The sequence below is a fragment of the Netta rufina genome (assembly GCF_964035555.1).
Source record: "Netta rufina genome assembly, chromosome: 1".
Classification (NCBI taxonomy): domain Eukaryota; kingdom Metazoa; phylum Chordata; class Aves; order Anseriformes; family Anatidae; genus Netta; species Netta rufina.
In genome coordinates, this window is record NC_140123.1 from 123,131,594 (window position 1) to 123,151,542 (window position 19,949).

General features: G+C 41.1%; 2 protein-coding genes across 2 annotated transcripts in view; both read right to left on the reverse strand.

Moving 5' to 3' along the window:
* Positions 1-9,345, reverse strand: part of POLQ (DNA polymerase theta) — a gene marked incomplete at both ends in the record, with an annotated part of 52,512 nt that extends 43,167 nt beyond the window's left edge. Inside the window, 4 exons of the mRNA XM_084304193.1 lie at positions 3,794-3,950; positions 5,169-5,299; positions 6,654-6,836; positions 9,153-9,345. Of these exons, the coding sequence (XP_084160319.1) occupies positions 3,794-3,950; positions 5,169-5,299; positions 6,654-6,836; positions 9,153-9,345 (664 nt within the window). The remainder of the gene's footprint in view (positions 1-3,793; positions 3,951-5,168; positions 5,300-6,653; positions 6,837-9,152) is intronic.
* A 282-nt stretch (positions 9,346-9,627) lies between these two features.
* METTL16 (methyltransferase 16, RNA N6-adenosine) lies at positions 9,628-19,577 on the reverse strand. The gene is made up of 9 exons (XM_084281411.1): positions 19,432-19,577; positions 19,155-19,354; positions 17,672-17,812; positions 16,035-16,150; positions 15,581-15,723; positions 14,495-14,564; positions 12,332-12,421; positions 11,269-11,442; positions 9,628-11,180 (listed from the first exon to the last, which is right to left on the reverse strand). The coding sequence occupies exons 1-9, from the start codon at positions 19,557-19,559 to the stop codon at positions 10,563-10,565; spliced, it is 1,680 nt and encodes a 559-aa protein (XP_084137537.1). The 5' UTR covers positions 19,560-19,577; the 3' UTR covers positions 9,628-10,562.
* Between the last annotated feature and the right edge of the window lie 372 nt (positions 19,578-19,949).

Sequence of the window (19,949 nt, forward strand, 5' to 3'; positions counted from 1 at the left end):
ACTGAAAAGCTTTCTGAATATCAGCATCTAGAGTAGATTGGGGTCTCTTTGCTTCTTAAAGGAAAAAACACAGAGCCACCCAGCACACCTCCTGTATACATCCCAACCTGTAGCAATATGTAGATTTTCTGACCAGCAGACAGTGCCACAGGGACATGGAAAACGCTGAAGGAAGGTTTAACAAAAAATAAAAAAATAAAAAAAAAGGAAAGAATAAAAGAAGGCAGGTCATAGAGGACACTGGGTTTCATTAGTTCTGCTGCTGTGGAGCTTTTGTTTTTGCTGGAGCTATGAAATATCTTTCTGATATAGCAAAAATAGCAGGAACTTAAGGGCAAGAGTGACTTTCTATTACCTACTTCAATGCTATTTTTCCCTCTCATTTTTTTTCTCTCCTTCCTACATATGTTCCTTCTCTGTTTTCTCTTCCCTTCTCTTTCAAGCCGCTTAAGTTAGAAGAGTACTGCACTTCTCCAACAGCCCCTTTTACAAACTCCCACCCAGCCAGCTCCTCCGTCTTCCTCTACTTCCTCTGTTCTGTACTCATGAAAACTTGCAATTCATTGGTCACCAAAGAGACAATTATTCAGCTACCAGAAAAAAGCTTCCCTCTGCTTTCCCATCCAATACTCTGACTGATTTTTTCCAGTAGTTGAGACACAACAGTGTAATGGGGTACCTCCTAAAGAAAAATTCATACAGCTTACCTTTCCAGTCTTTGCACCAAGCAGCACACACTGTGCTTCCTGAAATGAAGTATAAGACTAGTGGTATCTACAGGCCAAAACACGGGGAATGTCACTGTTCTTCAGATGGGCCACATGTTCTATACTTTCTACTGCTACTCAGCTATAAAAAAAAATATTTATACCCACACTAAAGTTGAGCACTGTGTTACCTCAGCAGTCTCTAAGCTGATGAGATCTGACTGTCACACGATGCACACAGCTCTTCTCTCTTCAAGCAGCACTCAGAAGGCACCCACTGGGATAACACAGCAGGAGCCATCAGGCAAACTATTTTTCACAAAGCTATCCTTATCTTAAAAATGGAATTGCAGCCAAGGAAGACTACAGGTCCCAGCATGCAATGGCGTTTTTTACTCAGCAACGAGCTCAGGAGTGCGATTAGGGCCATAATTGCATCATTCTGCATTGCTACTGAAAATTAGGCCACCTTCAGTGTCTACTGTCTGTCTGCAAATAAGGTGTGTCTAGCAGACTGCTGACAAAAAATGAATAAAATATTAGAAGTACCTGAAAGATCTCACACATGGTTATTCTAGAATAACTAGACTTCTTTAAGTCTGCATCCTGTTTAAAATTAAAAAGTTCTTAAAGACAGTGGGGGAGAAATTGATTTTTTCTAGAACCTACTTTTATTTATTCAAGTTTAAATTAAGAAAAGAAACAAGTATCACAACTCCATGTTACATATCCGTTATTCCCAGCTGATATGTTGAGAAGGAAGATTCTTCTCTAATCTGGTCTCCCAAAAATTTCTTTAGCGTCAGTGTCAAGAGGCTGAACAACAACAAGAGGAACAGCATTTCCTGTGTACCTGGACGTTCAAAACTGACACATGATATATAATAATTAGCAACACAGAATTGCTTTTAACTGCTTCATACAGCAAAGAGAGCTCTGCCAGGCAGAGGATCTGAATTGCTCTCAACAACTTCCAAAGGCAACGTGAGCTGTCAGCAGGGGGTTGACATCAACAAAAGGAACAGCTCGAGCTTGAGATGGAATCCAGCCAGAATTGCAGAATTGCAGTCATCTCCCAATAACTCATCTCAAAAGATAAAACACCCTTGTTACGAAGTGGTCTAAATTTAGAATTAATTAGAAGGCAATGTACAATCTTCCAGTATTAGACAAGCTTGCTTTAGGTGAGAGTTAAAAAGGCATTTTCAGCTCCTGCCTTTATTTTACAGCTTTTATGAAGATGCATCTCCAAATATAAAATTTGTCGTGTTTTTAAAGATGCCTTTTGAAACTAAAATTGAATTTTAAAATTACTTCCAAATAAGCACACAAAGAAGAAAAATTACTCTTATTTCAGCTGTATGGTCATGTTGGGACACAACGGAAAAAGTGGGTTGCAGTAGAGGTGCTTTCAAATGGTGTAAGAAAAATGTAATGCTTTAAAGAGGTACCAGTGCTGGGGATGTAATACTGAAACTCAAATCCTGCGTTCATGTGCCTGGTTCTACTGCTTTGTGAGAAGAATGTGCCAGCGAAGAGTCACATATCTGTTGGTACTCGGAGTTATATGACTCATCTCAGGCACATTCTTCTCACGAAGGACAAAAAAAGATGTAGTGATGGAGTGGAGGTGCCAACCAAAGGAATTTGGCATATCCCCAGCTTCTGAAAGATGCTATTATTAAACAATGCATCTTAGTACACTGGGTATGTTTGTAAGGCACCCAAATCAACATAAATGAGGATATTATGACCCCACTCGTTGCCTTGTGCTGGCAGTACAGCACGTAGTGTGCTGACCTAGCATCAAACTAGCCCTATTTAAAACAAACAAACAAACAAACAAATAAATGAAGTAGCAAACTTTGAGCCATATATTTAAATAACTAACTGCACGATCATCAGCTCTCTTGCAAAGGAAGGGATGAAGATATGCAATTGAGAATTGGGTCAGACTGCAGCAGCTTCAATTGTGAAATGATTTTAAAACGCTGCACAGCCATGGTCATCTACTCATCTTCCAGCCCACTGGCAGCCTAAGAATTCATGGTGATCCAGCCCCTGTAGTCCAGGTGTGAATGTGTTATCCCATGATCTCACACTCTTATAAAATCTGCAAAGCTTTCTTTCCCTTACTCTCTATTGTGTTTAAAAAACTTTTCTGGTATACAATGGTAAAGGATATTATGATACCAGATGAACATGGCACAGCAGTTTTACAGGTGGAAGTCTCAGAGCAGTTTGACACTCATCTAGCTTTCCAATTTTTGTATTTTTAACATAAAGCTATGTTACAGGCCAGATCAAAGATGGGAAGTATTACTATGCAAAATACAACTGGATAGAGTTTTACTGAAGAGACAAAGAGAACAATCATCTAATTGGGCTAGGAAAACATGACACTTTCCAAGTACATATTAGAAACACAGGGCTTCCTCAGGTTTTATGTCTCCTCCTAAGCACTAAATGGACACCACCATTATCTAGTGGTCATCAGGACTGTAGTAGCCCACTGCAAAGACAGGGCTTTTGAGCTGACTACAAAAGAGAGATGAGTGCCACATCCCTTCTAGTCACCATGCCTACCCAGTGCAGCTCCAAATATTCATTATTTGGACCCCAACAAGCACTGAAAATAATTCCTCCTCTTCTCTGAGCTAACTGAAGGTAAACCATTAATGACATACATACACAACCTCTGTCCCAAACAAACAGAAAATTCTTGGACTCAAACACATCATAGACTTATAACTCAATTTCATTAATTAGAAGATATTTTCTCACTGTGAGAATCATTGCTTACTGCAAATAATCTGTCTGTGGATTGTCATCCACGTCAGACAAACTAAAGCTGCAGTTTTACCTACTCACTCCCCAGTCACTGAGCTAGGTAGAACAGTCCAGACTGCGTTCCTAAATCCAAATCAGCCAGGCTCTGGATGAAGAAAAATTGTTCTGCTTTCCTGTACAGCTTGTCTGTTGCATAGGAAACGGAGCAAATACAAACGATCCCATAATTCCACATGTACTCAGATTATGTAAAAGAAAAAACTCATCCCCCCAGTGGTGAGGCAGTAGCATTTTACCTAGTGAGTCCATTTGGTTTTCCTCTATTAGTCTATTGATGAGGCCATTGGCTTTCTCAATGGTGCAGACAGCAACATCCAGAGATGAGAAACGTCCAGCTGGAGAGATGCTTCCCATGTAGCCTTCAACTTTCACATCCACCTCCTGAAACAGGGCCTGTTTTCCAATGACACAGAATGTTCTGCCAAGGTTACAACTGAATTTTGACCAATGCTTGCTGAAATCACATAAAGACTGCAGCCTACAACCATAATCCCTAACACTTATAATGCCAACTAATCAGGTTAAAACTATAACTCAGGCAATTATTACTAATTACCCCACACACCACTGTCATTTTTTTTTTAAGACAGATGAAAAAAATGAAATTTTCATGACTCCCAGATGAAAGTCAAAAAAGAGTGATTCCTTTTCTTCCAATGAGTATTACTGCATTGCCAAAGCTTGGGCACATTATGCTCTGCATTAACAAAAGGTACAAATATTATGAAGCAGATGGGTAGGATACTATACGATTCCAAGTGTGTGCAGCTAAAGCCAAACCTTAGGCCAGAAGTAGGAGGACACAGCATAGATAACTTTCCAGCTTTACAAGATTAAAGAAAAAGCTTTTCTCCATTATCAACCACTACAAAGTAGCTTCTGCACTTGGTAACATTTCCTAGCAATTTACAAGGTAAAGGTGCCATCTCAGTTTGATAAAATACAAAATATCTTAAGTGTCAGAAACTATAGAAAAAAACACCCACTGATTTTGTTCTCGCCTTTATTAATTTTTATTTGGCACATTAGCTAATGGAAACAGTATTTGATAGGAACACCTTTCAGAAAAAAAAATTGTTTGTTTTAAAAAGACTGCTTCCATTGTATGTTTGTTTCTAAATATCTGAGATGAGGAAGCCCAGACATACCTACATTCTGTCAGAATGTATTTTTAGCAAAGTGAAATCAAAAGCAAAACATTCTGCTGGAACACCCAAAGGAAAGCTAAAATAAAAAGTTTCTTTCTGATTATGCTGACACCACCCCTTTGCAGTGTTTTAGACACAATCTCTAATTAGAAAATTCCTTTTAAGCTTGCATATTATAAAATCTGCCCATGCATGCAAATAACAATACTCTAACAGTCAAAAATAAAATATTTTAATCTACTCCTTAATTATTTGTTTTATTTTATTTTTAGAAATTTCCCTTTATGGCTAAGTCTTTCATTTTTTTTTCTCAAACTTAATTTAAAATTTGATCTCATTCTACCACAATTCATTTCTGAAACTATATTGCAAAATTATTATTTTTCCCCTCAAAACCATGCAAAAACTTCATTTTAAAAAGCAACTATAAGCCAGCCATTTCCTCTCTTTGCGTGTTACTTACCTGCAGATAACATTTCTTCTCCTTGGCCACAGAGACAAAGGGAAGGATGAAAAGAGCTTTCTTACGGGTCTCCAAGACTCGCTTCAGAATGAGCAATTCTGCAACAAGAGTCTTTCCGGCACTGGTAGGAGCTGAAAAACGTATTTTATTTTTATTATTATTAATTTTTAAAGGAAAAAAAAAGTTGTCCAAAGAGTAAGCATCATAAAAACAGAACAGAAAACCAGGAGAATTTGGGGCAAAGCTCTTCAATTGATTCCCATCTCACACAGTCACAACTACACTTGTAGTTATCCCAATAATGGGTCAAGAGGATCGCAGAGTATTTCTCTTCTATTCTCTTCCACTCTGCAACCACAGTTTGTGCTCTCGTCTCCGCTTTGGAAGCAACAACAGCTCAGAGATAAGCAAGTGAGGGGAAAAAGAAAAAAGAAGACTACAGTCTCTTGGTTGGAAAGAAGAGCTTAGCCACCACCTTACTGACCTAGCCCCTAAATGTATTTGCCCTGCCCTGTTTGGTGAACGTTGCTGGTTGCCATCTATCATTGCCAGAGAATCATAGCATGGTTTGGGTTGGAAGGGACCTTCAAGACCATCTAGTTCTAACCCCCCTGTCATGGGCACAGACTTCCACCAGACCAGGTTGCCCAAAGCCCCATCCAGCCTGGCCTTGAACACTTCCAGGGATGGGGCATCCACAGCTTCTCTGGGCAGACTGTTCCAGACCTCACCACCCTCTGAGTAAAGAATTTCTTCCTAATGCCTAATCTAAATCTACCCTTCTTTAGTTTAAAGCCATTACTGCTTGTCCTATCACTCCTCTCCCTGACAAAGTCCCTCCCCAGCTTTCCTCTAGGCACAGGCCCACCTCTCAAGCCTGTCCAGGTCCCTCTGGGTGACATCCCTTCCCTCCAGCATGTCAACCACACCACACAGCTTGGTGTCACTGGCAAACTGTCCATGTCACCGGCAAAGACATTAAACAGAACTGGTCCCAATACTGACCCCTGAGGAACACCACTCGTTACTGATCTCCACTTGGACACTGAGCCATTGACTCCAACTCTTTGAGCACAACCATCCAAACAATTCCTTATCCACCGAGTGGCCCATCCATCAAACCCATGTCTCTCCAGTTTAGAGAAAAGGATATCATGTGGACTATGATATCACGAGAACCATGGAAGATGTGTAACATAGTGGGGCATAGGCATTACTCAATAATCTAGCCCAATGTCTTCTGCAACCAAGTAATAAAACTCAAATGAAAGCCTAAGAAAATCACCCTGCCCCTACTTCTAAGCTGTTCTCGACCCCATTGCTGCTCTGTGACCTTCTTCCCATGTAGAGTAGACACCTAAGTTGGTGTTTCCCACAGATTTCTAGCTCACCAGTCCTGCTTCTTCTGCTCCCTGCACCCCAACGTGTTCTTGTGAATGGCACTGGGAAAGTCAGGGGGATCGCTTCTGTGAGATGTTTGCATACCTGAGTAAACCAGGTTCTTTCCTTCCAAAACCTGTCCGAGCATTAGGCATTCTGCTTGCCATTCAAACATCTGCACTACTCCCAGACTGTGGTATTTCTCCAGAACTGCTTTCGGAAGACCCCAGCTTGCGAGGAGCAACTTGTCTGCTTGGTCTTCAGGAACATTTACTTGCTGGTATTTTCCTTTGGGTGAAAAGAGGGGAAAAACAAACAAACAAAAAGTATCATCCTGTATCCTCCTTCAATCTGAGGTCATCATTTAGGTCAGATACTCAAATGTCAAACTTCTTTAAAAGCTCTGTATTGTGAGGAAAAGTAACGAGAAACTATCTCCCCCATATTTTTCAATATTTCCTATGAATGTTTTACCCTTCTTCTTATCTCCTGACATCACCTTGTCAATTTCTCCTCGTATTAGGTTTTCCACGTTCAAATAATTTCTTCACCAAACTCTCACTCTGATATTTGCTTTTGAGACAGAATAGCCATGACCAAATACAGACTCAAGCAGAATTTCAGCGGTGATTAGTGTAACAGCATTACAAAGTATTTGCCATCTCATCCTTACTCAGACTGTTTCCTTTTTAGATTATTGCTACTTATCCTTCAGTAATCCTCGCAGATTACAGAACTGCCCAAACTCTTCTTTTGCTTTACAGATGAATTAAAATAACTAACATAAAACAAACAGGCAGCTCAAGCTACTCTGTACAATGTGTTGCTTCTGTTTTTCAACACTGACTGGTATCTTTACCACATTGCCAGTTCCTCTAGCTTAATTAAGTTCCTTTCTGCTTATTTCTTGTCTTTATAACCCTAGATAACTTTGTGCTGGCTACAAGTATTGCCTCATCCCTGGCTCTCCTTTTTTCCAAATCATTAGGATAACTCAAACCTTTTGTTCTTTTCCTCACCTGAGACAGAAAACAGATTTCTGCTCCACAGCGATGCCTCCCCTATCATCCACGACTACTTAGTTCCCATAGCAGCATTTTGCAAAAGACCTCATCGAAGCTATTTGAAAAACAAGTCAGTGTGTGTACTGGCTCTACTGTACCGATTTCTACCAGCACATTCAAAAGAAAAAATCTAAAAAGAATTTTCCACCATTGTTGTAACAGTGAAAGGGCAAGGTAGATCAGAAAAACACTGCCTGCTTATGTTTGTAGTACTATGTACTGTGTAGCATCTAGAACTTACATTTAACGTATGAAAAACTGCAACCACCTTCCTGAGGTTAACCCCAACCTAGCAATCACTGGTACTTGACCACTGTCCTGTGCACAAATACATAAAAAAGATGATATAGCTCAGCTCTGTGATAATCAAAACACTGTACAAATACTGAACAAAACATTCAGCACTATTGGAAGTGGATAACAGCATGCCACAAGGAGAACAGGCTTCTCATAGGGCATTTAAAGGAGATCAGGTTTGTTTATCCTCGACTGCCACCAGTATGGCAGAATTAGGATTTGTAACCCTATAAAAGAGTCAAACAAAATGCACAAAGGGATCTCAAGTTTCTTTCCTAAAGTTAAAAACAGTGAACGATGCGTAAAAAGACAGCTTGTGTAAAGGATTACATGATTCTAGCGTTGGAAGAATACCTTGAGATTAGCACCGAACATAAGTTTCAAAACTTGTGCCTTAGGAAACAAGTTTTAAAGACCCACGTATACAAGCATACTACTGCATTAACCTCTGTAACCTACGAGAAAAATGCTAAGAAAGTCAAAATGAGGATGAGACACACTGCTGGATTTAAAGCACTGGGCATTTAGATGCATCTGAAGGAAAACCCTTGCAGAATATGGGGTCAGGGGGACACACTGAGTCCTGGAGGTGTCCTGAGGAGACACGAACATCGCCTCGCTCAGCTCCATTCACGGGAGCTGACAAAACTGCATCTTGCAGCACGGAGCCACGCTGGGGAGAAGACGCTACCTGACTGCAGAAGTGGCTGGGAGATGAAAATCGTTTAGAGAGCGATAAAAATATTCTGAGATGAAGTTAGGAGCAGCTGTGTCAAACACGTTGCACGTATAGGTGAGATATCACGCAAAACCACCACACTCCCCTGCCTTTGCAGGTAGCAGGGCACTACACAGGAACACTTAATGCCATGTTTTTATATCTAGTCCATTTCACCAGCTTCTTGTGCTCCTGAATCAACTCCAGCCAGGCGCTCCTCCCCGCACCCAGGCCGTACGGATCGCTGTGCTGTGGCAGCACCTAGAGGCCAAGCCAAGCACAGGACCCGCCGTACAGCAGCACCCAGCAGCACCGTGCCCGCCTCCAGCCGCCTCCCTTCACCTCCCTAGCGGGGCAGCAGAGCCGAGGAAGCCTCTCGGAGCCCCAAAGCACCCCCCGGCCCCGGAGCGCACCCCCAGCCGCAGCCCCTTCCCTCCCCCTCCCTCAGGGAGAACCGGGCAGCGCCGGGCGCTCCCCCCTGTCCTGCCCGATGGGCTGAGGGCGCCCACAAGCCCAACGCGCCGCCGGCAGCCCCGCTGCCCTCCCAGCCGCTACCTGGAGAGCCGCTGCCGTGCAGGGAGCGCTGGAGGCCGGGCGGGGGGCTCAGCACGGCCGGGCCGGGGGCACGGGGGCCGAGCGGTGCCCCCCTCCCGGCCCCGGGAGCAGCGGCCGCCCCGCCGCAGTTAGCGGGGGCGCCGCCATCTTCCCGCCGCGCCATTCAAACGGCGGCCTCTGCCCCCAGCGGCCGCAGCGGGCGGCTCCCTGAGGTGTTTTTTTTCTTCCCGTCCGTTCCCCAAAAACAAATTCGGTCCCACTGACACCTTTTACCTCTTCCTGGCATGCCCCTAACACTTTTGTGGAGCTGTACGCAAGCGTGACTTGAGATTCTTCCCGTATTGCTACAGACGCAATGACACTAACCTGCTTTTACGCCAATAACACTGCTTTTATTACTCTTCTTCCATCCTAATCGCTATTGGTTTTCTTTTTGGAAGTGTAACAGCTTTGGTTAAGCAACACTGAGGAGTGTAAGCTACTCATGTTGTACAAGTGGAAGGTGGAGGTAATTAACGAAGCAAGACACTGCAGTCTGCCTCAGAATAACAAGTGCATCACAGGCACACGGGCTTACCTTGTGAGGCTCAGCATCCTTGCATAAAACAGGCTGAAAAGATAAGCACAGGATAGCACAAACAGACTTGCCTTCTATGTTTTTAATAGGTCACCTAGCCAGAAATAATCTCTTCAGATTCTGAAAGTGTACAACTAATTTAACTTCTCCAGAGACATCAATATTTAGGCATTAGAATGAAGTCTATACAAACAGGTGCTCACTTACAGTAAGCTCTTCAGTGTTTCAAAGCCCAAACACCAGAAAAATACAATGTATGTATTCTAAAGTGATTTTTCTAAAGTGATTTTTTATCTGATTTGATAGTTGGAGGATATATCCATCCTGCTGCTCTGTAGCCCAACAGGTAAATGCATTAAGGGAACAGAGGCATACTTAAACCCTCAGCTGAGGACTCAGCCGCAGACGGCAATTCCCAAGGCAGGTTAACAATTTCCTGCATTAGTATGAAAAAGATTGAAGAAAATGTTTCAGTAAAGATTCCTACTTGGTAACAATATATATATATATCTTTTGCATCAGAAAAAAAGACCAGAATGAGCACTGTTGATATTCGAAATGGTCACTGTACAGACACGTTGCACTGTAACATTTTGTTTTACAACTGAAGCACAAGAGATTATTTCCCAGCATTTCATTGGACATGAAGTGATATTTCATGTACTCCTTGCACGTTTAAAAAAATATATTTAAAGTATCTCCACTTTACTAAATTTTCTTTTTTTTTTTCCTGACTGAAAATGTTAAACTATTACAAAGTTTACAAAATTTAAGGACTCATTCTACCAAAGTGGGAAAAAGGGCTAACTAGCAACTAGTCGAAGAATTTGGTTCCGTAAGTATGTGCACAGCTGGTTCATCAAGTCTCTGTTCTGTCCTTCAACCCAGTGCATTTCTACTAGTACATCATTTCCTTCTTTCTTCACATTCATTAAACACTTGAAAAGAAAACATCTACTAGTTTCTTTGGGACTCTGCCCTTTTTCAACTGCTGGATTGCCAGCTTCCTCTGAAGGCTGAGGTTCCTCCTTCGCATTACTGGAACCTTTGTTACATGACGTTTCTGCCTGCTTTGCTTCTGTCTCCTCCTCCTCCATGTGCTCACTATGTTCTTCTTTGGCAGTAGATTCTTCCGTTAGCTTGTCATCTGCGGTCAAGTGGACATCCTCATCGGGTGCCATAAACCCTGTTTCAGAGTCTTCAGTCTTGGGTTTTTCACAGTCCGAACTGTTGTTCACACTTTTCTGGCCATTTTTTTCCTCTTCCATTGCTTGAAGAACGTCTTCAGAAGCTCGAGGAAGTTCTCGTAATTGCCTTACTCTCTCTCGCTTCTTTCTCCTCAAATGAATCCAGGAGTTTTCAATGGCAGTCACAAACAGGCTAACTTCATCTTTTCCACAGGGAACACGCTTATGCTGAACCTATTGCAGAAGACAGCAGAAATTCATACTATCCACACTATGCATTAAAGTAAGATGTTGTTCTAACATCTAATATTTAATATTTTACCTTCAGGTCAGCAAGAATCTTCTCTACCCAGGCTCTAACAACAGCAATGGCTTCTACAGCATCCCAGCCCATAGTTGCAGCTTTGGTGGATAACTCTTCGACTGTAGAAGCCAAGACTGTAAATGTAATTGGTTTCCGAGGTTTTTCTAACTTTCTTCTTTTAGAGGGAGGTGACTAGAAGAAAGAAAACCAGCATTAACACCAAAAAGTTACGTGCTGTGCAGTATTAGCGGGATGACTTGTACTCAGAATACATGTGGATTAAGAGTATAGCCACCAAATTGTCACTGACACAGCCTGTGCTCCACTTCACTACAAGGAGTTATTAGAAACCTCTGACAGGGGCATGATGGACAGAGGGAGGGATTTTATCTTCAGATGTTAAGCAAAAAGCTTTTTTGGTTCTTTCAAACTATTATCCCTCTGTGTACTGACAAAGTGTGGCTGCTCTGGGGAATCCACACCTGATTTCTATTCCTAAGATCCACGTCATGATCCAAGTTTACTGAATGTTTACTTGGAAGATCTTCTCTAAGGTTGGTTATTCCCTACACTTATTTTCCAGTATGCGCTCATTTGTATCAAAAACCAACTGACTCCCCTTACTGAAAGTCGACAGGCTCCATTTACAATCATGTAGGCAGGTCTAAAGCAGCTAAAAGTGTTTCCATCTATTTGATAACGATCTATATGTCAACTTAAAAACAAGTTCTCAGAGGGAAATATTAAGTTCAAATCTAGGCCAAACCTCAGTATAGTTTTAATATTACTAAACAGCTTTTTGAATTGTCTTGTAAGTGACCCTTACTTTCACTGAAACACACAGGAATTCCCTGCAGGCTTCTTTTTTCCTCCCTAAACACAGATACACATGAATTGTCGGAAACACCAGCTAACAGACTGGGAGCCAAGACAGAAATGCCACTGTCCACACAGCCCATCCCATCAATATTCCATTCTGAAGAACAGCTTGTTTCCCAGCAGGTGCATTCACAGCCCATGAGGCACTTCCTCAGATAAGAGACCCAGACAATCACAAGCCAGCCAAAATCAAGCTACTTACAGGTACTTGTACGTCATCATAGAAACTCCATGCCAGTGCCCATCTCATGGTGCGTCCTTGACAGAATTCTGTGTGAGTAACTTTAGGAACCTATGCAAAAACAGCAATATAAAACTTTATTTTATATCAATGAAAAACATTGTTCTACTTTGCACATTTTCAAACTAAATGAATTTAGCATAATTATTTTCTCATGACAGGAATGGAGATTCCTTCTGGCGTAGTTCATAGATGTTAGTGCCACTTAAAGCTGGTCAGTACCCAGGCTCATACCCATAACCAAAATTTCTCACCTGTGTCTTTTGAGGGCTCCCAGTTCAAGTTCAGAAACATGCAACACTAGTCTTTCTGTGCAGTGATCCTGCACACATCTGTACTCTGTCTCTGGAAAAACACATCCTTTCTCCTTGTTCAGGACCTGCTCCTGTTCTACATTTGAATGCTGAACCCATTGCTGTAGCAAAGGAACACAGAACAAAGGGAACGAAGGGCTGCAAACCCAAGCCCTTCACTTTCTGCAGATGGCAGAAACGTGCTCAGTAACATTTCTCTCTCTTTTGCCAAAAAAAAAAATCAAGTTTGAACTTATACTGTATTTAAATATAAAACTTAGATCCAATTATAGTGTTTAACTAGACTTGCCACATATGCTGTAAGGCATTTATGTATGGTATTGATAATGTGCTACGTAATAGCAAGGATAAATATCAACAATTCCAGCTGACTCTGAAGTATCATCAGCTCCAGAGCATAAGCCCCAGCTCTGCACAGCAAAATAATCTTAGTTTTGAGAACTGCCCTCAAAAAAAAAAAAAAAAAAAAAAAAAGAGGAAAAATCTCAATCCTAGAACTTCTCCAAGGTTTATATTTCTAATTCTATCAAAATTCTTCCTGAAACATGCCACATTCTAACCTGAATCACAAAATAGCATGTGCATGGTTGAAACAAATGTAATACCAATGCTATTATAATAGAGATTATGAAAAAAAATAAATTGGTAATATCAAGAATACAAAAGCAAAACCTCAGCTTTTCTGTAAATGGTTGGCAAGTATCTCTCTCATTTCACTGAGGTGCAAACAATGCAAGAATAGGGAAGAAAGTCAGATATGTCAAATTTGGTGCCTACTTCAGTGTTTGCTTTTTGCACTGAGTTTAGGGATTCTCTACGGGTTGTAGTTCATCTTTCTGATAATTGATGTCACCACACATTCTCCTTCCTTCTGCTCCCCACCATACATACGCAAGGAGAGATCTCATAACTCATTTTCTGTGTAGGGGAAATCATAAAAGACTATCCTTCCTCCAGCAAGCCATAAAAAAGTCCTGTGCACACCCTTCTTGCACGAGATATCACTAGCACAAGGTTTCGTTTTATTTGGTGCCAGAATTGACCACAAAGAAAACAATGACAGAACATAAAAGTTGGTAATTAACTTTAAACTGTATATATCGGTTGAACAGGATCCTTCAGTTCATTGAAACTATTCCAACATTCAAAAGGTGATTCAATGAGAAAAGGCTAGGTTGTAAAACATTTGTCAGAGCAAGGCAGGAATTTTTAAATGGGGAGGTTACAGCATTAGCTCAGAAAAAGGATGGATGGAGGATGTCAGAGGCCATAACAACAGCAAGCTCTTCAACATACAGGAAAGAAGACATGAGACTTATTTCTTTAACTAAAGTTCATTCAGCCTTTTCCGGGTCTTTCCAGTTCTTTGTCTTGGCAACTAACACCAGTTTCAACTGTTAGCGAATTAAACAAATAAAACTACATCTTTAAAAATAAATGTTGCAATTTATTTTGTCAACCAAATAGATAGATTGCATGCTAGCTAAAAGGAAAGAAAGCAAAAAAATGTTTACAACAACTTTGTTAAGACTTTTAAAACAGAAGCCCTTTAAGTTCTATGAAGGATGAAGACAGTTCTACAAATGACAGACGAAACAGGAGAAAAAAAAAGAAAGATGATAGAGGACAATTTATCTATCATCTTTGATCCTGCAGCAATTAAATCTCAACTGCTTTGAGTGCTTGCCTAACAAGGATCATATTTTTTTTCTTGTAAATAATTCAAAAATATCATTCAATAATAATTACACACACACACTGGAACACAGTGTATACTGAACCGAACCTACACAAACCTATAAAAACTTACCCCCTGGATTCGAAGTTCCTCCTTCAATGGTGCCAAACTGCATTTCTTTCCCAGCATACAACTGTACCATCTGCAGACAATATATTAACAAAGTGTTTTATAAACATACATCAACTGAAAATAACAAAAGAACAACTTGGATCGGAAATCTGCATGAACAATTGAAGATTTAAAAACAAAACCAAAGAACAAAATTACACTCTTCAACAGTGACTAGGACAAAGTACAACATGAATCAGGATAGGAGAAAAAATGGTAAGGGAAACGCTGATTTTCAGAAAATGCAGTAAGACTAATATTGAAATAGCATCTAAACAACCAAGAATCATGTCTTGAAGAGTGACTTCATGTGGAAGATATTGCCCCTTAAAATAATTTGTTTTAATTTCTCCACTTTCTCTGGAGGTGAATCAGCGTGAAAAGGAATATTCAGTTATTGATAATCATTTTGGCCTAAGCAGCAGACCTACTGACCACCAATTCTGCTCATTCATAACTCATTATCTGGGTTCCCATCACCTAACCCATATTTCACCAGGGGAATGAAAAAAAAGAAACAGGGAGAAAAACTGAAGACATTACATTTTTTTCTTGTTCAAAAGGAGTCTTACTGTGATTTTTATTTCAGCTTATGTTCACCCAAGATAGTATCCAGTACAACAGTGCCATTCAGTAGGTAAAGCTGCAGTTACCAAATTCAACCATGAAAAGACAGAAGCTTCTAAGCAACGAACAGATTACTAGACAATGACATAAAACCTCCTATCCCAGAAGCCCCTAAGAATACACACTGACCATCTTCAGCAAACGCGTGTGCTAATTGAGCAGCAAGCTACAACTTTCACTTCTACAGGTTTTTGTTTTTTTTTTAATCTCCTGCATTTAAATATTTCCGATATCGACCAGTACTTGTTTGATGTTCAGGAACAATTAATTTTATATAAACTGAGAACAAATTATTGCTGTGTACATATCATTAAAGAAACCAAACAGATAACACGGCTCCATTCCTTACTTAAAATATCACTTGTGCATTATTTCAACCAAAGCAGCAGATAAAAGTTTTAACAGGAACAGAACACCTACCGTAACCTCTTTTTCAGTTGTAGACTATCATGAATAATTCTTTTGACAAATTCCAGCTCTCCCCCCTCCGCCATGATTTCTGTAATCCCCCCTGTATTTACAGAACTTGGAGGTGGACGCCGTGGATTTCGAGAGTTTACTCCCTGGATAAGAACAAACAGTTGAAGTGACTGTAATGAAATGCTGGGTAGGCTCTATTTTCTAAACTCACTCTATAAGATGGCAAGAACTCATGAAAAAAGTCTACTAGTCACCCTCCACTTCAGATGGGGTAGTGGTTAGTTTTTCAATATCTCTTTGGGGCAAGGGGGTAGGAAAGGAGAAAACTTCAATGCTATTTTGCAATGGTTTGGGATTTTCCACTGAACTTTCCCCAAGAGATGCTGTTAAATTGTTGCTATCCTCCCACTCGCTGATTACTAGAGTAAGTGCTTGCATTAGTTTGCTAGCTTACCTTCGCTTCCAGCTGGTTGGCAAAGAAGGGGGGATTGCACATGCAGAAGTCATAAATGATCTCAGATTCTTCTTTCAGTGCATCCATTAGAAGAGTTTTCTGTGGTACTTTAACAACTAATAGAAAACAGATGGAGTCAGTACAGAACTTTGTATTTTAGCCAGCGTGCATTTTGTGTTTCAGTCTTTCTTCAAACAATGTATTATACTAAAACTGCACTTAACAATACGGTCTACAAAAAACATAACATCAGCATGCAAATAAAGACTACGTTAAGGATTAGCATATAAACAGCCTTTAAGCATGACACAGTAGTAATGTGAGACATGAGTGTTTAAAGCAATAGGAACTGCATGAGTTACACTGAGCTCTCACATACAACTACAAATTTAAAAGCTATCAGAGATCAGATTTATGAAAACATCTTGACCTACTATTATATAAAGAGTACAGATCTTTTTTTAACTAGACAATAAATTTTGCACATCAACCCACTCCAATAAAATACAGATGCAACTCCACATGTTTTGTGTTTGTTTGCTTTTGAAGCCTTAGCATTCACAATTCATCCCCAGGATTATCAGTTCCTGTTTTGCACATACAGAAAAGATTCTTTTTAGAAGAATGCTACTGACAGCAGTATTTCACTGTCAGACAAAAAAAAACTTACTTTTTTTCCTCTCGGAATGAAAAAGCTACGATACAATTCGGAAATCAAGTTACTGACTACGGTAGCATATCACCTCTAGCTAAACAATTCAGACCCAGGAGTTAATAAGTTGCAGGGTGGGTAGTTTGGAGGCAGCCGCTTGCTACAGGTGCCCTCAGGAACTCCTTTGCCTGTAGCTCTAGTCAACATCAGTCAGTCACTCCAGCTTATCACCTTTGGCACTACAGCTTCACCTGAGATATCTCCCTTTGCCAGAGATTTTACCAGTAAAGTGAAATACCACCACACCACTGGGAATCCTAAGAGCCATAACAGAATACTGCCATTGTTCCCCCACATCGAGACTTGGATCTCAAGACTGACATGGAGGACAGGCTAAGAGGAAAACATTTAGGTAAAAATGTTTCAAAAACTAGCAGAATCCAAGTTTTTATTTCAGAGATGAATCATGGACTGGCTTTATAGTGTCTAGAGCTCCCACAGAATTTTTTCCATCCTCTTGCATTCTACTACTACCACAGGCATTGTTAAGACCTCATTCAGAAATGAGGTCTGAGGCCTTATTCTGTACAAGCAAAGTGTAGGTACCAGTATCATGAGAATTACTTGAGGGGAGCAACTCCTAGCAGCAGAAATAACATGAACTCTTAAGAAATACTTCAATAGCAGGAAAGAAGAAAAAAAAGAAAAAAAGAAAAAAAAAAACATGAAGAGAGAAGAACCCTCTAGGATAAAGCTTAACTTTCCAATTTTTGTAAAGATGAGTAGTTCTTTATCCACACTTTCCATTCTACTTAAGCTGTGATTTTCTGGTTTAAGCATAAGCAGACCTTAGTAAACACTCTGTGTCAGTAAAAACAACAGAGCATGTTATTTGGCAAGAATACTAAATCTGATAAGCCCCTGAACATGGCAGAAAAATAGGACACAATATTTGTATGTTAGTACATATACTATTACATCATACCTTTTATAAGATCCGACAAGTTATTCTGCTCCACGTTCTTCTTGGCATAATTGAAGCACATGTCATCCACTTCTGTTGCAAGAAAATACCAGCCATTCAAAGTTGATCCAAGCAACGGGTATATGCAAGATGCCCCCGTCCCTGAGGATGCAAAAAGCCATGAACAAGGCAAAATAGTGTTATACACAGCGTAGCTGTTAACTATGTACTTTTTACAACAAAAAAGGAGCAATTTCAAGAAAACATTGACCACTGATCACCCATTACTTAGTTATTTAATGAAGTTTAAGCAGTTTAAAACACAGCATTGTCAAAGATACGTCTATAAGTAAAGAACATTGCAAACCTACCTGGAACTAGTTTTCTAGTAAACAATCAACTTATTTTCTTAAGCTATTATTTGACAATAATTAATTTATACAGTGAAAGTTAAATATATGGTTTTACTAAAAAAAAGAATGTCAAAAAACTTCTTCTGCATTTTTCTATTATCTATCATGAATCATTTTACTTTTATGCATACAGCAACCACACATATACACAAAAAAGTGACATGAGACTTTTTTTTCTCCTAAAGCCTAAAACAATAAAAGGGGGTGGGGGTGGGGGGATGTCAATTAAGGTATCTAGAAAAAAATATCCAGACATAACTTGGTAACAAAGAAAAATACTTTCTAGCACAACATGAATTCTTTTAAAAAGTATGGCACATCTTGGCAGTCCAATTACCAGTGACAGTCAAACTTAGGATTAAAGTTAATGGACATGGGTAAAAAGAATAAATATCTCACCGCTACAAAAACAGAGTTCAGAGGTACAGCAGGAGTCCATATAATTACTATTATATGGACTTACTGAAGCATAGAAAAAAAACATCAGTAAGCTTGCAAAAGCATGCACAATTATTTCCAGAGCTCCTCTTATGTTATTCTTGGATGACCTACTGCTTTCCCTAAATGAGAATATCAAAACTGACTGCAAACTTTTTCCAATAATTAGGTAAGTTAAAGGATCTCTCTTTTACTTAGCTATTTGCTACAATGAAGTCATTAGAAATTGTTTTTGAAAACGCTACCTATTAGCAAATGTGTTGAAGTTGGGTAACAAGTTTAAGAGTTCTGAAAGGAAAGCAGATGTGCATGCACCACATGATGAGATAAACTTAGAGCTTGTCTATTGGAAACCATGCTAAAAATTAAAGAATTGAAGAATTACATTGGCAATAAAGAGAAAAAATGTAGCCGTTCAAGGGAGTTCAGGGCCACAAGGAGCCAAAGCACTGCCTGCTAGTCACCCTTGTGTGAGTGCAGAGAAATGCTGCCCAAATGAACTACTAATGGGGTCAGGTTGCCAGTTTCAGCACCATGACCTTCCAGATTTGCTTCCCAAAAGCAAATTTGTTTGTTTCTCATCGCTACTGATGCCTAACTGCTCTCATCGGCCCCTTTCACCCGCAGCAAAGGCCGAGCTAACCCCCGCCTACCTATGTCGATCCCCCGCCTCAGCACGGCCTTGTCGGCGCCCTGGTGGCCGATGAGGTCCTCCACCCAGTGGATGTAGTTCAGCCTGAGGGGCACGGTGGGGATCAGCCTCTCCAGGGGGATGTCGATGGTCAGCCCGAAGTCCTCCTTCAGCAGGGTGCAGGTCAGCGCCCTCACCGCCTCAGGGTCCTTGAAGTTCAGGCTGCAAGCAACAAACAACGAACGGCAGCGGCTCCGGCACCACCCCCGGCCCTTCTCCCCCTGGCCCCCCGCTCCTACCTCACCCTGCCGGAGAGGGTGGTCTGGACGTGCTGCCGGAATTCGGGGTGTTTGCCGGCCAGGTAGGCGAAGTCGGGCGGCTTGTCCTTGTAGCGGTTGCGGGCGTGCATCGACTTGTTGAGGGACATGGCGGCCGCCTGCCGGGGGGCGCTCCCCTCCCGTTGCCGCCGCTGTCCCCCCCCCCCGCCGCCACAGCGCCGTGCGCTCGCCCAAGCGGCTCCTCAACGGGCCCCGGGGGCTGCCGGGCCGTACCAAGGCGGGCCCGCGGGGGGGTGGGGGGGGGAAAGCACTGGGAGGGGCGGTCCGCTGCTGTGAGGGAGGAGCGGGCAGCCGCCATCTTGAGGGGATGGGTTAAAGAAAGGGGAGGGGGGAGTTTAAAGTCTGGGGGAGTTTACTGGGGATTGAGATGTTCGGTGAAAAATTGTGACAAATAAATAAATAAATAAATAAATAAAAAGCATACACATTTAACAGGTCGAATTTCCTTTTTTTCCCTCAAGGCTGCCCTCTAGTCTTTT

What these genes read in the sequence shown, in the direction of transcription:
- METTL16 (XM_084281411.1), bottom strand. Translation starts at nt 19,559, where the DNA reads ATGTCCCTCAACAAGTCGATGCACGCCCGCAACCGCTACAAGGACAAG. An exon ending in CCAACCAGCTGGAAGCGAAG is followed by an intron (nt 15,724 to 16,034) that starts GTAAGCTAGCAA and finishes GTTCTTATCCAG; the next exon opens with GGAGTAAACTCTCGAAATCC. An exon ending in CAACTGAAAAAGAGGTTACG is followed by an intron (nt 14,565 to 15,580) that starts GTAGGTGTTCTG and finishes TATTGTCTGCAG; the next exon opens with ATGGTACAGTTGTATGCTGG.